The 15,561-nt window shown below is 45.5% G+C and overlaps 1 protein-coding gene across 2 annotated transcripts in view; it reads right to left on the reverse strand.

The window, feature by feature from the left end:
• CHN2 (chimerin 2) overlaps positions 1–15,561 on the reverse strand; it is a 202,247-nt gene that overhangs the window by 86,306 nt on the left and 100,380 nt on the right. For both annotated transcript variants that reach the window (XM_064167115.1, XM_064167116.1), the window contains one exon: positions 548–579. In XM_064167115.1, the coding sequence (XP_064023185.1) occupies positions 548–579 (32 nt within the window). The remainder of the gene's footprint in view (positions 1–547; positions 580–15,561) is intronic.

Consider the following 15,561-nt stretch of genomic DNA (forward strand, 5'->3'; position numbering starts at 1 on the left):
ATTGATGACAAGATTGTTGAGCACAAATGAATTACTCTCTAGCAGTCTGCTATTTTCCTCACCACAAAATCACACCTCTTTGTGTATTTCAGACCTTGTAACTTCAGCAGCTACAGGGCAGTGGCATATATACATTTTTCCACAGCCATCTATGGTGGTAGAAGTGTAGGAACATACACAAAAAGGCTGTGGGAAAGGCAGTTGCTCCTTTCCTTCCACTGCAAGTCTAATGCAGGTCCACTGGGCTGTTTAAGTGACAACTGAAATACAAGGAATAAGTACTCCACACAATTAATTTTGTTCCCAAATGATCCTGAGAAAAACAAACTAAGCATGCAGGCTCAGACAGCAGCAGAGTCCATGGAATGTGAGCAGCAGTGCTGGACTGTAACACTGGGAAATTATTAGGCTTTCAACATATTTCACTGCCAGTTGAAGTAAAAGGTAAAACCAAGTATTTTATGAGACCTCCACTTTGGATTATTCAAGTTCAGAACCACAACTTTTGAATGCCCCCAAAAGATACTTAAAAGAGGGAAATACTTACTCTCGTCCATAATACTTTGGCCTGTTCTCCACCTAAATGTTGGGAGAAAGGAAAAGACCTGTTAAAAACATCAGTTTTCAATAAATTAAAGAAAAATGAATCATGCTTGATTATCAACAAGGACTGCTGCACCTGTATAAGTGAGGAAAAACAGCAGATTCAAAAGTGTGACTGGAACATGATTATGCAGGAGAATGGAACCAGAGGTGGTGATTTTCTTAATGGATTTTTGAGGACACACAACAGCTACCAACAGTGAGAAAATGGAACCACACATTAATTGTTTAAAATCTGATCAAATGCATAAAAAAAGAGTTACTGCAGGTTTGTCCATCCAGCATTCATACCATAAAACAAGGCTATGGTCTAGCAGGAGGTGCCCCTGCCTGTGGCAGGGGGTTTAGAACTAGATGATCTTTGAGGTCTCACTAAACTGGTTCTATTTTTGTTGTATCATTTTTAGCTTCTTTAAAACACGTTTTGCTTCTATGCAGCAACTGATTGAAGATAAACACAACAAAAAAACCCCAACACCACAACCCACCCCCCCCCCAACCAAACAAAACCCCAATATCTTTTGGAGGAAAACAGGTTTCTAGATTTAGACCCAGCCTTCAACTCCTTGAAGTCTCAAGCACTTGCAACCCTGATCCAAGGTACACCAAAAGCTTCTGGAAGGTCTCTCTGTTCCTCGAAAGACCTAGTTGTAGTAATATCCTGTTCTCTGGGTACGCCTGATGCTCTGACTCCTTTCCCAAAGCTCAACTTTTCATTAGGTGCTCTACGCGCAGGTCGGCTCTGCAGGGCAGCGGCGGTGCCAGCAGGGGGCGCCGCTGGGTAGGGGCGGGCGGTGTCAGGAATCTCTCACACCGAACCTCCCTGCCCCGCGGCGCTCCGTCGCTGGCACCGCCTGCCCCTGCCCATCCGCGCCAGCAGGCGGCGCCCTGGCCCCAGCTCCCGCGCAGGCTGGAACAGGGCCGCGGGGGCCGGCGCACCTCTACGCACACCTCCGCACCTCCCCACCCCCCTCTGCAGACATGCACCTACCTCTGCACCCCCACACCCCCCTCTGCAGACATGCACCTACCTCCACACCCCCCTCTGCACACATGCACCTACCTCCACACCCCCCTCCGCAGACATGCACCCACCTCCCCACCCCCCCTCCACACACATGCACCTACCTCTGCACCCTCACACCCCCCTCCGCACACATGCACCTACCTCTGCACCCCCACACCCCCCTCCGCACACATGCACCTACCTCTGCACCCTCACACCCCCCTCCGCACACATGCACCTACCTCTGCACCCCCACACCCCCCTCCGCACACATGCACCTACCTCTGCACCCTCACACCCCCCTCCGCACACATGCACCTACCTCTGCACCCCCACACCCCCCTCCGCACACATGCACCTACCTCTGCACCCCCACACCCCCCTCTGCACACATGCACCTACCTCTGCACCCTCACACCCCCCTCCGCACACATGCACCTACCTCTGCACCCCCACACCCCCCTCCGCACACATGCACCTACTTCTGCACCCCCACACCCCCCTCTGCACACATGCACCTACCTCTGCACCCCCACACCCCCCTCTGCACACATGCACCTACCTCTGCACCCCCACACCCCCTCCGCACACATGCACCTACTTCTGCACCCCCACACCCCCCTCCGCACACATGCACCTACTTCTGCACCCCCACACCCCCCTCTGCACACATGCACCTACCTCCACACCCCCCTCCGCAGACATGCACCCACCTCCCCACCCCCCCTCCACACACATGCACCTACCTCTGCACCCTCACACCCCCCTCCGCACACATGCACCTACCTCTGCACCCCCACACCCCCCTCCGCACACATGCACCTACCTCTACACCCCCCTCTGCACACATGCACCTACCTCTGCACCCCCACACCCCACTCCGCACACCTCCCCACACACTCCCTGTTTCGACTGCCGCTTGCTTACATCTCATTATTTCACTTCGAGCAACTTTAATTTCTGAGTAGCGAATGCATAAATGTCACACTTCTGATTCAATAACCCACACGCCAGGCACTGAAACTGCAGCAGCTGACTTTCTCCCCTGCAGTCACTAAGCCTTTGCTACGGCACAAGAGGAACGAAAGGTTGTACAAGATAATGAGAATCTTCAATGGAAGCCCTATGGGAGTTCAACCAAGTCCTGACTGCACTTCTTTCCCAGCTCGGCATTTCTTTTCTAGCACAGCACTAACAATGGCAGTACCATACACCCTTGGAACTCCTGCCGAGGAATAATACCTTGATCCAAACATTTTTGAGCTCTGAGGGGTTAGGAAGAAGAGGGAAAAGCAAGCAACAACCCCAAGCAGCACTACAGGCTGGGGACAGAGTGGCTGGAGAGCAGCCAGGCAGAGAGGGACCTGAGGGTGCTGGTAGACAGTAGCTGAACAGGAGCCAGCAGTGTGCCCAGGTGGGCAGGAGAGCCAATGGCATCCTGGCCTGGCTCAGGAACAGTGTGGCCAGTAGGACAAGGGAGGTTCTTCTGCCCCTGTGCTCAGCACTGGTCAGGCCACACCTTGAGTGCTGTGTCCAGTTCTGGGCTCCTCAATTCAAGAGAGATGTTGAGGTGCTGGAACGTGTCCAGAGAAGGGCCTGGAACACAAACCCTGTGAGGAGAGGCTGAGGGAGCTGGGGGTGTGCAGTCTGCAGAAGAGGTGGCTCAGGGCGGACCTCATTGCTGTCTACCACTACCTGAAGGGAGGCTGTAGCCAGGTGGGGTTGGTCTCTTCTCCCAGGCAACCAGCAAGAGAACAAGGGGACACAGTCTCAAGTTGTGCCAGGAGAGGTCTAGGCTGGATGTTAGGAGGAAGTTCTTACCAGAGAGAGTGTGGTGGAGAGTCCCAAAAGGTCACAAAATGGGCTTGAGCATGTCCTGTCTTGTCCAAACACATTTACCTGCCTGCCTGCACTGCAGCCAGAGGCGGGAAAACAGGGCACAGGAAACCCAGACAGCCCAGTCCGGTTCAATCCGGTCACCTGAGAGGGGTTTCCTAAGGCCCACGCCCCTGTGGCGTGCCAGGTGTATGCACCCCCATTTTTGGAGGAGAACAGCCTGTGGGTTCTGCCTTTCTGGGTCTGTTTGGGTGATTGCCAAAGGCGACTGGGTGATAGTGTGGCCAACGAGACCCTCAGCCTCGGCCACTGTCCTATAAGAGGGGCTGAACAGGTGAGTAAGGAGCTTGCCTGCTCCTTCCTTCCTCACTCGCCTGCCTCTCGCCTGCCACCTCAGCCAGCAGCCGACTCCACATCGCAGCCCACGTGGAATTCACCACAGGACTTCTACCGAGTATTTTCCTGCATACATCTTGGGCCACAGACATTAAGACTGAGGGCTAGTGAGTATTCTGAATTCTTTACCCAAGTTGCTAAAGGAATTTAATCAACCTCACAAGCAGTGACTTAAGCCGCCAGGCTCTCTACCAAACACACAAACCCCTTCAAAATTCCATTGCACAGAGGCATTCTGTGAAACAGTTCTGCTAACTGCATCCAAAAGCTCGTGTGGAGAGCTGGAAATAAGTTGGGGGGGGGGGGGAATTATCTTTGTATATATTAATAAATTAGTTAATTACTTTTGAATTGGCCTCATTGCATTTCACCCCGAACTCAGATTTCAACTAGCCCCTTCGTAACAGAGAGTGATTGAGGGAGCTGGGGTTGTTTAGCCTAGAGAAGAGGAGGCTCAGGTGTGACCTCATTGCTGTCTACAACTACCTGAAGGGACATTGTAGCCAGGTGGGGTTGGTCTCTTCTCCCAGGCAACCAGCAACAGAACAAGGGGACACAGTCTCAAGTTGTGCAGGGGAAAGTATAGGCTGGATGTTAGGAGGAAGTTGTTGGCAGAGAGAGTGATTGGCATTGGAATGGGCTGCCCAGGGAGGTGACAGTATCACAGTATCACAGTATTATTAGGATTGGAAGAGACCTCACAGATCATCAAGTCCAACCCTTTACCACAGAGCTCAAGGCCAGACCATGGCACCAAGTGCCATGTCCAATCTTGCCTTGAACAGCTCCAGGGACGGCGACTCCACCACCTCCCCAGGCAGCCATCCCTGGATGTGTTGAAGAAAAGCCTGGATGAGGCACTTAGTGCCATGGTCTGGTTGATTGGATAGGGCTGGGTGCTAGGTTGGACTTGGAGTTCTCTTCCAACCTGCTTGATTCTATGTTTCTATGATTCTAAGCATGGAAGTGAAGACAGCAAATTCAGAGGAACTGCCAAGTTAGATGCTGTTGTCTTGTATGCAGCTCAGACAAGAAAGTATATTAATTCTACTTTGTTGAATTTGTATTTTCTCGAGTTAAAAAATATAAAGAAAAAGCCACATTACTTTGAAAAGATTGTTCACATGTTCATCTTTACTAACATCACATGATGCTGCCTTGCTGTCACTCTTATCTGCCTTAATGACTCCTCAAAACTAATATTTATCTGTCAACTTAATAAAATAGGTATCAGGAGCTGTTTCATGGAAACAAAGGCCACTGAGCACACTAAAAATAGTGACAAGAAATAAACAGATAATCTTTAATTCCCACAGAAAACCAAATAAAAAGTTTAAACCACAGAAGGTAAAAAACAAACAAACAAACAAACAAAAAACAGGATTCAGAATTTCACAGGCTCACAGGATGTTAGGGGATGGAAGGGACCCAAGGAGATCATTGAGTCCAACCCCCCTGCCAGAGCAGGACAATGCTATCTAACACAGATCACAGAGGAACACATCCAGACAGGCCTGGAAAGGCTCCAGAGAAGGAGACTCCACAACCTCTCTGGGCAGCCTGTTCCAGTGCTCTGTGACCCTTACAGTAAAGAAGTTTCCCCTTGTGTTGAGGTGGAACCTCTTGTGCTGCAACTTACACCCATTGCTCCTCGTCCTATCTCAGGGAGCAGTGAGCAGAGCCTATCCCCTCCATCCTGGCAGCCCTCAGATACTTATAAACATTTAGCAAATCCCCTCTAAGTCTTCTCTTCTCCAGACTAAAAGGTCCCAGGTCCCTCAGCCTCTCCTCATCAGCCATGCCCTCCTGTCCCCTAATCATCCTCGTAGCCCTCTGCTGGACCCTCTCCAGCAGATCCCTGTCCCTCTTCAACTGGGGAGCCCAAAACTGAACACAGTATTCAAGATGAGGTCTCACCAGGGCAGAGTAGAGAGGGAGGAGAACCTCCCTTGATCTGCTGGACACACTCCTAATAGACCCCGGGATCCCATTGGTCTTCTTGGCCACAAGGGCACACTGCTGTGCCATGGTTAACTTGTTATGCACCCTCCCCAGGTCCTCCCTCCACAGAACTGCTTTCCAGCAGATCACCTCCCAGCCTGCTTCTTTGAAAAAGTGCAGCTGTGCCTTGATTGTACTTATAAACCTAATAACCCCCAACACATTCAAACTACCTCAGAAGACAAAAAAAAATTAACTGTACTAGCATTTATCCTCAAACTCTATATAAAGTATGAAAGCAATCTAGAAATAACTCCCTGAGCAAAGTGAGGCACATTTTGTATCCTCCTCACAACACCATTTATTAAAACAAACAAACAAACAAACAAACAAACAAAACCAAAGAAACTCGACCAAATTTATCCATTAATTTTTTAACCATTTAAATAGCAACTGACTGAGCTACCTTGGGCACAGCAATTTCCATTTCCCCCGCTATCCATAAGCTAAAAGATTTGCTGTTTGAGAATCTACACATAGCTCAGCAAATCCTATGTTCTGCTTTCTCCTCTGCAAAACAGAAACCTCCCCTCCAACATCTTTTAGCATCCAGGTCTAAAATAGCTGCAACTTCAGCACTCAGCCTTAGGCAAGAGAGATATTGTAGTATTTCCTAAAATGAAGCTCCAGATCTGCCAGACCATCCAGGTGCCCCAGAATCTAAAAATCCTCCCATGCTCACTGCAACCTTTAGCCTGAAATAATCATTTCACTCCTAAGCAACTTTACCACTAGGAACAAACACAAGGAAACAAAGTTTCAGCAAGATGAAAGATCAAAATAACATCAGGGTCTCCAGATCAAAATCAGAATGTTAGAATGAACTTGGAAATAACCCAAAAGTCTGCACAACTGATGGAGCAGAGGCTTGAAAGTATCAAAGGAGCCACTAAGTCTGTTTTGTGCCCACCACAGATTCTGTACAAACTTCAAGAGAAATTCTATACAGCCCAGAAGGCAAAGGTGACTGAAATTCAGTTGGGATTAGCTTTCCCTCTCCTGCTGTAAATGGGCTTGCACACACACAAAGCCAGGCAGGCCTGCCAAAGAGAATCCTTAGTGGTGCAAAGAACAAAAACCCCACAGGTAGAAAAGTGACTGTTTCCTGGTGGTAGGAGCCCAGAATAATCAGCTGTATTCTGAGGACACATACACTTAGATTTTTTTTTTCATGGATAACAGCTATGAAGAGCACTCTCATCGCTTTCTGTATAGCTTTCACAATATCCTTGCTCAAACAAGGACCACATTTCTCAGCTGACAAGATGCTTTATTCAGCATTCTGCCCCATCTCCCTAGATGTTAAGTAAGGGGAGAGATAAGAGGGCCTGAGTAATTTAGGACTAATAGACAAAAACAAAGAACAAACCCAAATAAAATTATGTAGGGAAAAAGAAGAGATTATCTCTAATGAAAGGATATTTTGCCTTGAAGAGCTCCACTGCTTACTTTTACTGCTCTCATGCAGAGGATAAATTGAACAGGTCCTCTCTCTCCACTACAAGTCAATGGCAGCTTTCAGTTCAAATGCAAGACAGTAATTCTCTGCCTTACAAAAGAAGTATTATTGCCAATATCAACCCAAAGGTGATGTTGCAGAGCAGGCACTTTTAGCTGTTGTTCCAGAAACCACAGGGATAACTCTGAAATTTACTACTGAAAATTCACAGCTGTATAAATTATGAATCAGCAGCAAATGCCTAAATTGCTTTAAACTAGAGTTATGTGGATCAGGAAATAAGACACACAGTGAAACAACCTAAATCACGACTAATCCAGTACGCTTATGAAGCCAGCATCATTCAGTGGCATCTAAGCTTGAAGTATGCTCCAAGAGAAATGAAACTTGGCACAATTCTCCCAGCATTCTCCAAAGGCCTTTGGAAGTTTATGTCTAAGACACTCTGCATGCCCCAGCCTTGACTCCCAACCTGTCAAACCTGATTGCCTCTTCCCACCCTATAAACTCCAAACCTTGACTTACACTTAGCCTAGTTTTACAAGTTTTGTCTTCAGCATTACAGCATATTCCTCAAGATGTGTGGAGGGAGTTGTACTGGGGTTTGAAGTCACCACTGAGAAGGAAATACATCTTCAAACAAACACACTCGTTAGCTAAGCTAATTCAATACCTTAAGTCTACATAATCTTAATGTTAACTGAATTCTGCTGCCCTGGGATTTGTGGCTTCTCTTTTGGTCGAGATGGTTTACCCCTGACACGACATACTCCTGCTAATGTACAGATTATTGTATTAAACTCCCACACCACACTGCCAGATAACTCATCACAAAACTACTGGGAATCATGCAGGCATTCCCTAGTGTGATAGATTTTCATTGCAAGCACTGAAGATTCGAAGATACCCTGAAGAATTCTTTCTGTGTAAGTACTACTACAGAAATAACTCCCATTTCAGAAAAAAATCATTTCTCTTCAGCTTCATTGAACAAGACATGTTTCCTTATCCAGTGGCCAAAGCTGAAATCTAGAAATCCCTCTAGGACAGCAATCTGTCTGTAATTCAGAAGGGCCAGCACAGAGTAATGTTGGAAATCTACTTATTACAACCATTGCTTTAATACATCCACAAAGAGAACACAAAAGGGGACCCAATAAGGTGGGTAGCTGCACCTGTCTCTCTGTTCCTTTGTCCAGTACATAGGAAAAAGCATTGACAAATGATCCAAGAGCTAATAATTGGAAGGTGTCCAGAGAAGGACAACAAAGCTGGTGAGGGGCCTGGAACACAAACCCTGTGAGGAGAGGCTGAGGGAGCTGGGGGTGTGCAGCCTGGAGAAGAAGACCTCATTGCTGTCTACAACTACCTGAAAGGAGGTCATAGTCAAGTGGGGGTTGGTCACTTCTGCCAGGTAATCAGCAACAGAACAAGGGGACACAGTCTCAAGTTGTGCCAGGGGAGGTCTAGGCTGGATGTTAGGAGGAAGTTGTTGGCAGAGAGAGTGATTGGCATTGGAATGGGCTGCCCAGGGAGGTAGTGGAGTCGCTGTCCCTGGAGGTGTTGAAGCAAAGCCTGGATGAGGCACTTAGTGCCATGGTCTGGTTGATTGGACAGGGCTGGGTGTTAGGTTGGCCTGGATGATCTTGGAGTTCTCTTCCAACCTGGTTGATCCTATGATTCTATGGTAACCTCAGTGTGTTAGCTCAGAGTAGGCAGTGAGGCATTTTCCCAAAGGAAGTTCAATCAGATGTGTTTTCTGTTTGGAAAAGTCCTAATTATTTTTCAGCAATTCTAGCTGACTAGATACAAATTTGTTGGTTTTTTTTTTAGGTCACTTTGACATAAAGAGAAATGGAAGAGTTGGAAAAGAAGCTTTCAAGACAACCCCCCTAAAATAAACTGTACAGAAAAGGAGTTTATTGCCTGTATAGTTCACCTTATGACAGAATAATTGTAAATGTTAGCCTTATAATCAACAGCAGAAAAGGATTAAGGAGGATTGTAGGCTTCCATTAAATGTAACCAAAAAAAAAGAAGATCTTTAAAAAATGTTATGTTTCATTACTTCTGAGGGTTTTTTTGCCTCAATTTTTTTTTTCTTAGAGAAATTTCTACTTAGACCAAAGTGCCTAACATTATCTCTGAACAGGACCAATTATTTCACATTAATGACTCAACAATTTAAACTGGGAGAATGTTCTTTTCGAAAGCAAGCATTTCTCTACCTTCTTAACCACTTTCTTACTATTCCATAAGCAGTCTCTCTGGCACCCATCTTTGCAAAGAGAAGCAACACTTTAGTTTTGCAAAAAGTATATCAGAAAGCCTGTTGATAATTTTGCTAGCAGGAGTAGCAGCAATGGAACATTTGTACTCCTTGGCCAAAGACAGGCCAATTATAGGCTCTCACTATGCACACACATCATGAAAAGCTGGTCTCCCCTGATAAGATTTTCAGCCAATGGCATTCAGCACAGGCTTCATTTGACAAACCTATCCAGCAGGCATGACATCCTGAATACCTTCGTGTCCTTTGGCTGTGTGATGAGGGAGGAGCAAAGAATCCTCAGAGCCAAATCAGCAATGCACAAGACCCCAGAACATACTCCTCTTGTGCTGCCCACATTTCAGAGGCTCTCTGGAAAGGCGATGTGAGTAGTTTTGGAAGTCTGCATCTCCCTTTGTCACTCAGTTGCAGAGCCATAGGGAAGCTGGCGTTGTGGCCACTTGATGGATAAATGCTCTGCCACATGATGGTGAGCCACTACAGTGCTTTCAAGCCAAGTAGCTGGGAGCAAGATGTCAAAATGACTTGAAATACCAGAAGGTATTAGACACATGTCTGCAGTAAGGGATCCTGACATTGTTACAAATCATGAAGTGAACATGAATCACTGAAGCTGCCCGTTGCAAAAACTGCCAAACCCAGAATGTCAAACAGGGTTATAAAAACAAGAGTGCAGCCAACAAACACTTACTTTTAGAGTAATCATCTACTTGCAATGTCCACTCTTAAAGCCTCTGGAATACTGTGAGAGTGTGTTTGGGTAACACATCTCAAGCAAGACCAGATCAAATAACTGGAGTGATCAGGGATTTAGCAACTGTGAAAGAATGAAGAGATTGGCCTAAAGAAAATAAGACAGAGAGGGGCTGTAGCAGACAGGTACTTTCCACCTTCAAGAGGAAATAAAAGAATTTCTTCTCTGTGGGCTTACTGGACATGACAAGAAGTAACAGGCTTAACCTAACAGAAAAGTAAATAAACCTCAGAGCTTAGGAAAGTGTTAAAAATAATTAAGGAATAAATGAGCAGAGGTGGTGATGAAATCTTCACCTTTGAGAGGCTTTAAGAGAAGGATGTGCAAACATTCTTCTTGATGCAGAGATGATAACTTCTTGAGTTTCTTCTGGCCTCAAGATATCATGATTCAGCCTGTTCCTCGTCTCTGACTGGACTGGTCTCAGGAGATAGGGATTAGCAAGGAGCAGACTAAATAGGTTGTATAAATCACACACAAAGCTGCAGTAATACCCTGTCTCTGCCCACCTCTGTGAGGCTCTCAGAAGAGAAGACAGCAGGGAGAAGGCAGTGGATTGTGCACTGTTCTAGAGGAGAAAGGCAAACCTTAAGTGATAAACTGGACAATGATTGCTTAACACAACTCAGTTTAAATCCATCAGCATAGCAAAACTGATATATTGTATTTGATATATTGTAATGAAATAGGCTGCTGTAAAATTCACAGCACGGGGAAGAAAGTGGGAGTCAAATTCTTCACTACTGGGAAGAATAAAGGAAAGACAGGATCTCTCAGGTGGCCAGCACCAGAACGAGAGGACACGAGTCACACCAGGGGAAATTTAGGCTTGAGGTGAGGAGAAAGTTCTTCACTGAGAGAGTCATTGGACACTGGAATGGGCTGCCCGGGGAGGTGGTGGAGTCGCTGTCCCTGGGGCTGTTCAAGGCAGGATTGGATGTGGCACTTGGTGCCATGGTCTAGCCTTGAGCTCTGTGGTAAAGGGTTGGACTTGATGATCTATGAGGTCTCTTCCAACCTTGGTGATACTATGACAGAAGTGAAGACCATGAAGAATGCTTTTATTAACTGCTGCTCATAGCTGCACAGCTTCTCTGCTTCGATGACATGCTGTAAGGTACAGAGAAGGTAAGATGCATAATGACCCTTTTGCAGAGTGATAATGCATTACAAAGAAACACAGCAGCTCTGACTGCTACTGTGGCACTTACTGCAGGCTGATTTCCAATCAATGAATGTCATTTCTGTAAGTTTTAAAGAAAAATAGAGTGTTTTCTTTGTGGGCTTTGTTTGGTTGGTTGACTTTAATTTGGTTTGATTTTTTTTTTCCCCCCTAACTGCTTGTACCAAACTTTCAAAAGAGCTGCTTTAAAGCATCCTTTATGAGGGTATTTTAAACTCAGGTTTGTTTCCTGTCTGTGACCTTGGTCCAGCAGCCAACAGTCAATATACCAGATGAGACACTATAAACTCCAGAAGGTAACAAAAATCTCCCCCAACACAGACATCTGCTATTGTTACTAAAGCAGAAGATATGTCTTTATATTTTCAGTGATGACAGAAAAGAGCAAGATCGAATAAGGAGGTGGGGGGAAAGGCATTTTGTCTCCTACTAAAGAAAATACTCTGCTTCTAAATGTGACCTAAAATAAACCTAAATAAAGCTTAATCAAAAAAAGCTGCTGCTAAGTAGCCAGAGGAGATAGGGTCAGGTTCAAACAGCTTCAACAGCAAAAGCAGGAGAAATTTATTTGCTATGCAGCTTCCATTCACACAGTAAGGGCATCATTAAGCGTCAAGAGGAATGCCAGTGTTATGTTGAATATAAGACAAAAATTGAAGTATAGCATTTAAGCTGTGCTTCCTTTATTCAAGAATGAAGTGTTACTTAAATGAGAGGAAAAACGCTCCCAGCAGCGGCAGACAAATGCAGTAAACTGTATCAAAGCTCTAAACGGTGCTTGCAACTCTGTAACAGTGAGAAGCACTAAAGCACTCTTGTGACACATGCCACAACAGTTCACAGCGCATCTGCACGAACTCACTGGTGTTATGTCACCTGCCCTAATGTATCTCCAAAGCCCGTGTTTCCTAACCAGCTCACTGCTATTTGATGTAGATGTCTAGCCCTTCAGCAAGGTACCTAGTGAACCAGCTTGCCAAGTGAACATTTCTAACCAATCTGCTAGACACTGGTTATAGAGCGTAGGCTGAAGGCGTGGGATGAAGATCAGCAAACAACACATCAATCCATCAGAACTGGTGGTGAATGGATAGAGAGAAAAGGAGAAGACAAGCCCCTGTGGGGTGAGAGAGGCACTGCCACTTCATTACACTGGAAGAATATCCCTACATGAGAACAAGAGAAAGATGAAAACAAAAAAATCTAAGAATGAATGAAAATCTGAACTCAGTTTATCTCCTCTTATTGACTTTATGGTACTTCTGGTCTGTACTTGAGAACTCCAAGATGTTTCCTTTAAGTCAGGCTGAAGGAATACAGGAGCTTGGACAGTGCTAGCTACTTTGCTGAGTCTGGAATTGGCAGAGATTCTATTAGCTCCTCTGCAAAATACTAAGTTAGAGAATATTTGTTAGCCAAACATAGGAACTTCCAGATGCTTTCCTTTCAACAGAGCTCAATATTTGGATAACTAGCTGTGAGACATACTGTTCATTAAAATATCTCTATCACATACAAGCCCTTACTGATTTCTACAAGGCAGTGAAAATGTCTCACTGTGCATTAGTTGCTCATGATGGCATTTTATGCTCATAATGATATTTCAAACAGATAAGTAAATATTTTGGAGACAAAGGATAAAGAGAAACCTACATTATAAACCTGAATTTTCTTTCTGACTCCTGAAACTCAGAAGTTGAGAGCCATACAAACTCCACCATGTTCTTGCCTGCTTTTCTTCAGTGTTCCAAAGAGGCATGACTGTCTGTTTTGATTATTCTGTCTAACTACATGTAGAATCACAGAATCCATCTAGTTGGAAGAGACCTCAAACATCATCCAACCCAACCCTCAACCCAGCACTGAAGGGTCAACACCAAACCATATCTCTAAGCACCAGGTCTACACACTGCTTAAACACCTGCAGGGACATTGACTCCACCACTGCCCTGGGCAGATAACCCTACATCAGGCTGGCCAGAGCCTCATCCAGCCTGGCCTTAAACACCTCCAGCCATGGGGCCTCAACCACCTCCCTGGGCAACCCATTCCAGCCTCTCACCACTCTCATGCTCAACAACTTCCTCCTCACATCCAGTCTGAACGCACCCATCTCCAGCATTACTTCATTGCCCCTGGTCCTGTCACTCCCTGAGAGCCTGAAAAGTTCCTCCCCAGCTTTTTTGTAGCCCCCCTTCAGATCCTGGAAGGCCACAAGAAGGTCACCTGGGAGCCTCCTCTTCTCCAGACTGAACAGCCACAGCTCTTTCAGTCTGTGCTCACAGCAGAGATGCTGCAGCCCTCTGATCAACCCAGCAGCCCTTCTCTGGACACACTCCAACATGTCCACATCCTTCTGGAGCCCCCATTTCAAGACTCTTTCTGGAGTCTTCATGAACTCCAGAAAAAATAAGATTTCTTATCAGTGTCTTGGAAAAAAACACTGGCAATTTTCTCTGGTGTGATGAATACAAGGGAATTGTGGACAGGCAATATTCCAGTCTGCCTCCCTTATTTCATTCACTGCTGCAAATCGCAGACATTCTGTAGCCAGGTGGGGTTGGTCTCTTCTGCCAGGCAACCAGCAATAAGGGGACACAGTCCCAAGTTGTGGCAGGGGAGGTCTAGGCTGGGTGTTAGGAGGAAGTTGTTGGCAGAGAGAGTGATTGGCATTGGAATGGGCTGCCCAGGGAGGTGGTGGAATCACCATGCCTGGAGGTGTTGAAGAAAATCCTGGCTGAGGCACTTATTGCCATGGCCTAGTTGATTGGACAGGGCTGTGTGCTAGGTTGGACTGGATGATCTTGGATCTCTTCCAGCCTGGTTGATTCTATGATTCTATGGAAATCCACTATGAGGATACCACAGGAAAATGGCATTGGGTATAAACCCACATTTTAAATATAACAGGATATCCTGCATGTGATCTGTTTAGAGGGATGCTGGATACAAAAAAAAAAACCCAAACCAACCCAAAACACAAACCAAAACATTCCACATGTCCACTGAATTATTTTAACCAGAGACCCTTCCTGGCTTTCAACTGTTTTCAGCCCCCTTTAGTGCAGCCAGGCTTTCTACTTTCACTATTTCAGCTGAAGAAATGTCCTCCTTCTGCTAACGTCTATTCAAAATCGCTCTTCAGTTTCATTTACAATCCACAAACTACTGCCGTGTCCTCCTGGTTTCTTTTTGTTTCTATCATAAAGACAGGATTATAAAAACATAATTAAAGCAGCAGCAATATTGTAAGAATTTGAAGATATGGCCTCCATTAAGTCTTATATGCAGAAACGTTTTCATTAATGAAAATAGGTTTCAGAACAATTCTGCTCATTTTCACTTAATTGCTGGCTAATGGGGTCTCTTGGTGTGTCATTGTGTGTGTGCTGAGGTTTCTTCCTAAGGAAAAGATAATCTCATACTCTGAATTACCTTAGATAAGCTCTCAGGACTGACAGTAAGAGACACCTGACTTTTTGCAATAAGGTGAGTTGAACAAGTGCTATGAAAATTCCCATTTACTGCCATTATTTACCACCAATTTTATGGCCAATTTCAATGCCTATTATAGCTCTCCAGCACTTTACCACAGTACAGACATTGCTTTTAGAAAGATAGAGGGAAAGAGGAAATATTCAGCTTGTAAAGGTCACTAAGTGAGCAGAACAAGGGACTTCATGGAAGACTTATTGCAATGATTAAATACTTAGTATCCAGTCAGATACACTGCGCAAACATCTTACTAAGGCTTAATTTTAACAACCTTACCCAAGCCTACCTCATCACAAGCCTTTTCTTACATACAAACATAAAACACTTCTGTAGCTGACAGAAGGGCTAACAAAAGTGGCCAGCATTTTGAAGGCACTTTTTGATCTTGCTATACCCTGCTAATGGCGTTGTTCTCAGTGCTTCAGGAGAAACTGTAAGGATAACTGAGGAAAGAATAATTTGCAGTGGTTCAGTTTTGGCGATGTGCAACGATCCTGTATACTTTCTGCTAGTAATGTAAAAGATGGCAATATCATTA

Source organism: Pogoniulus pusillus, chromosome 28 (genome assembly GCF_015220805.1).
Source record: "Pogoniulus pusillus isolate bPogPus1 chromosome 28, bPogPus1.pri, whole genome shotgun sequence".
NCBI lineage: Eukaryota > Metazoa > Chordata > Aves > Piciformes > Lybiidae > Pogoniulus > Pogoniulus pusillus.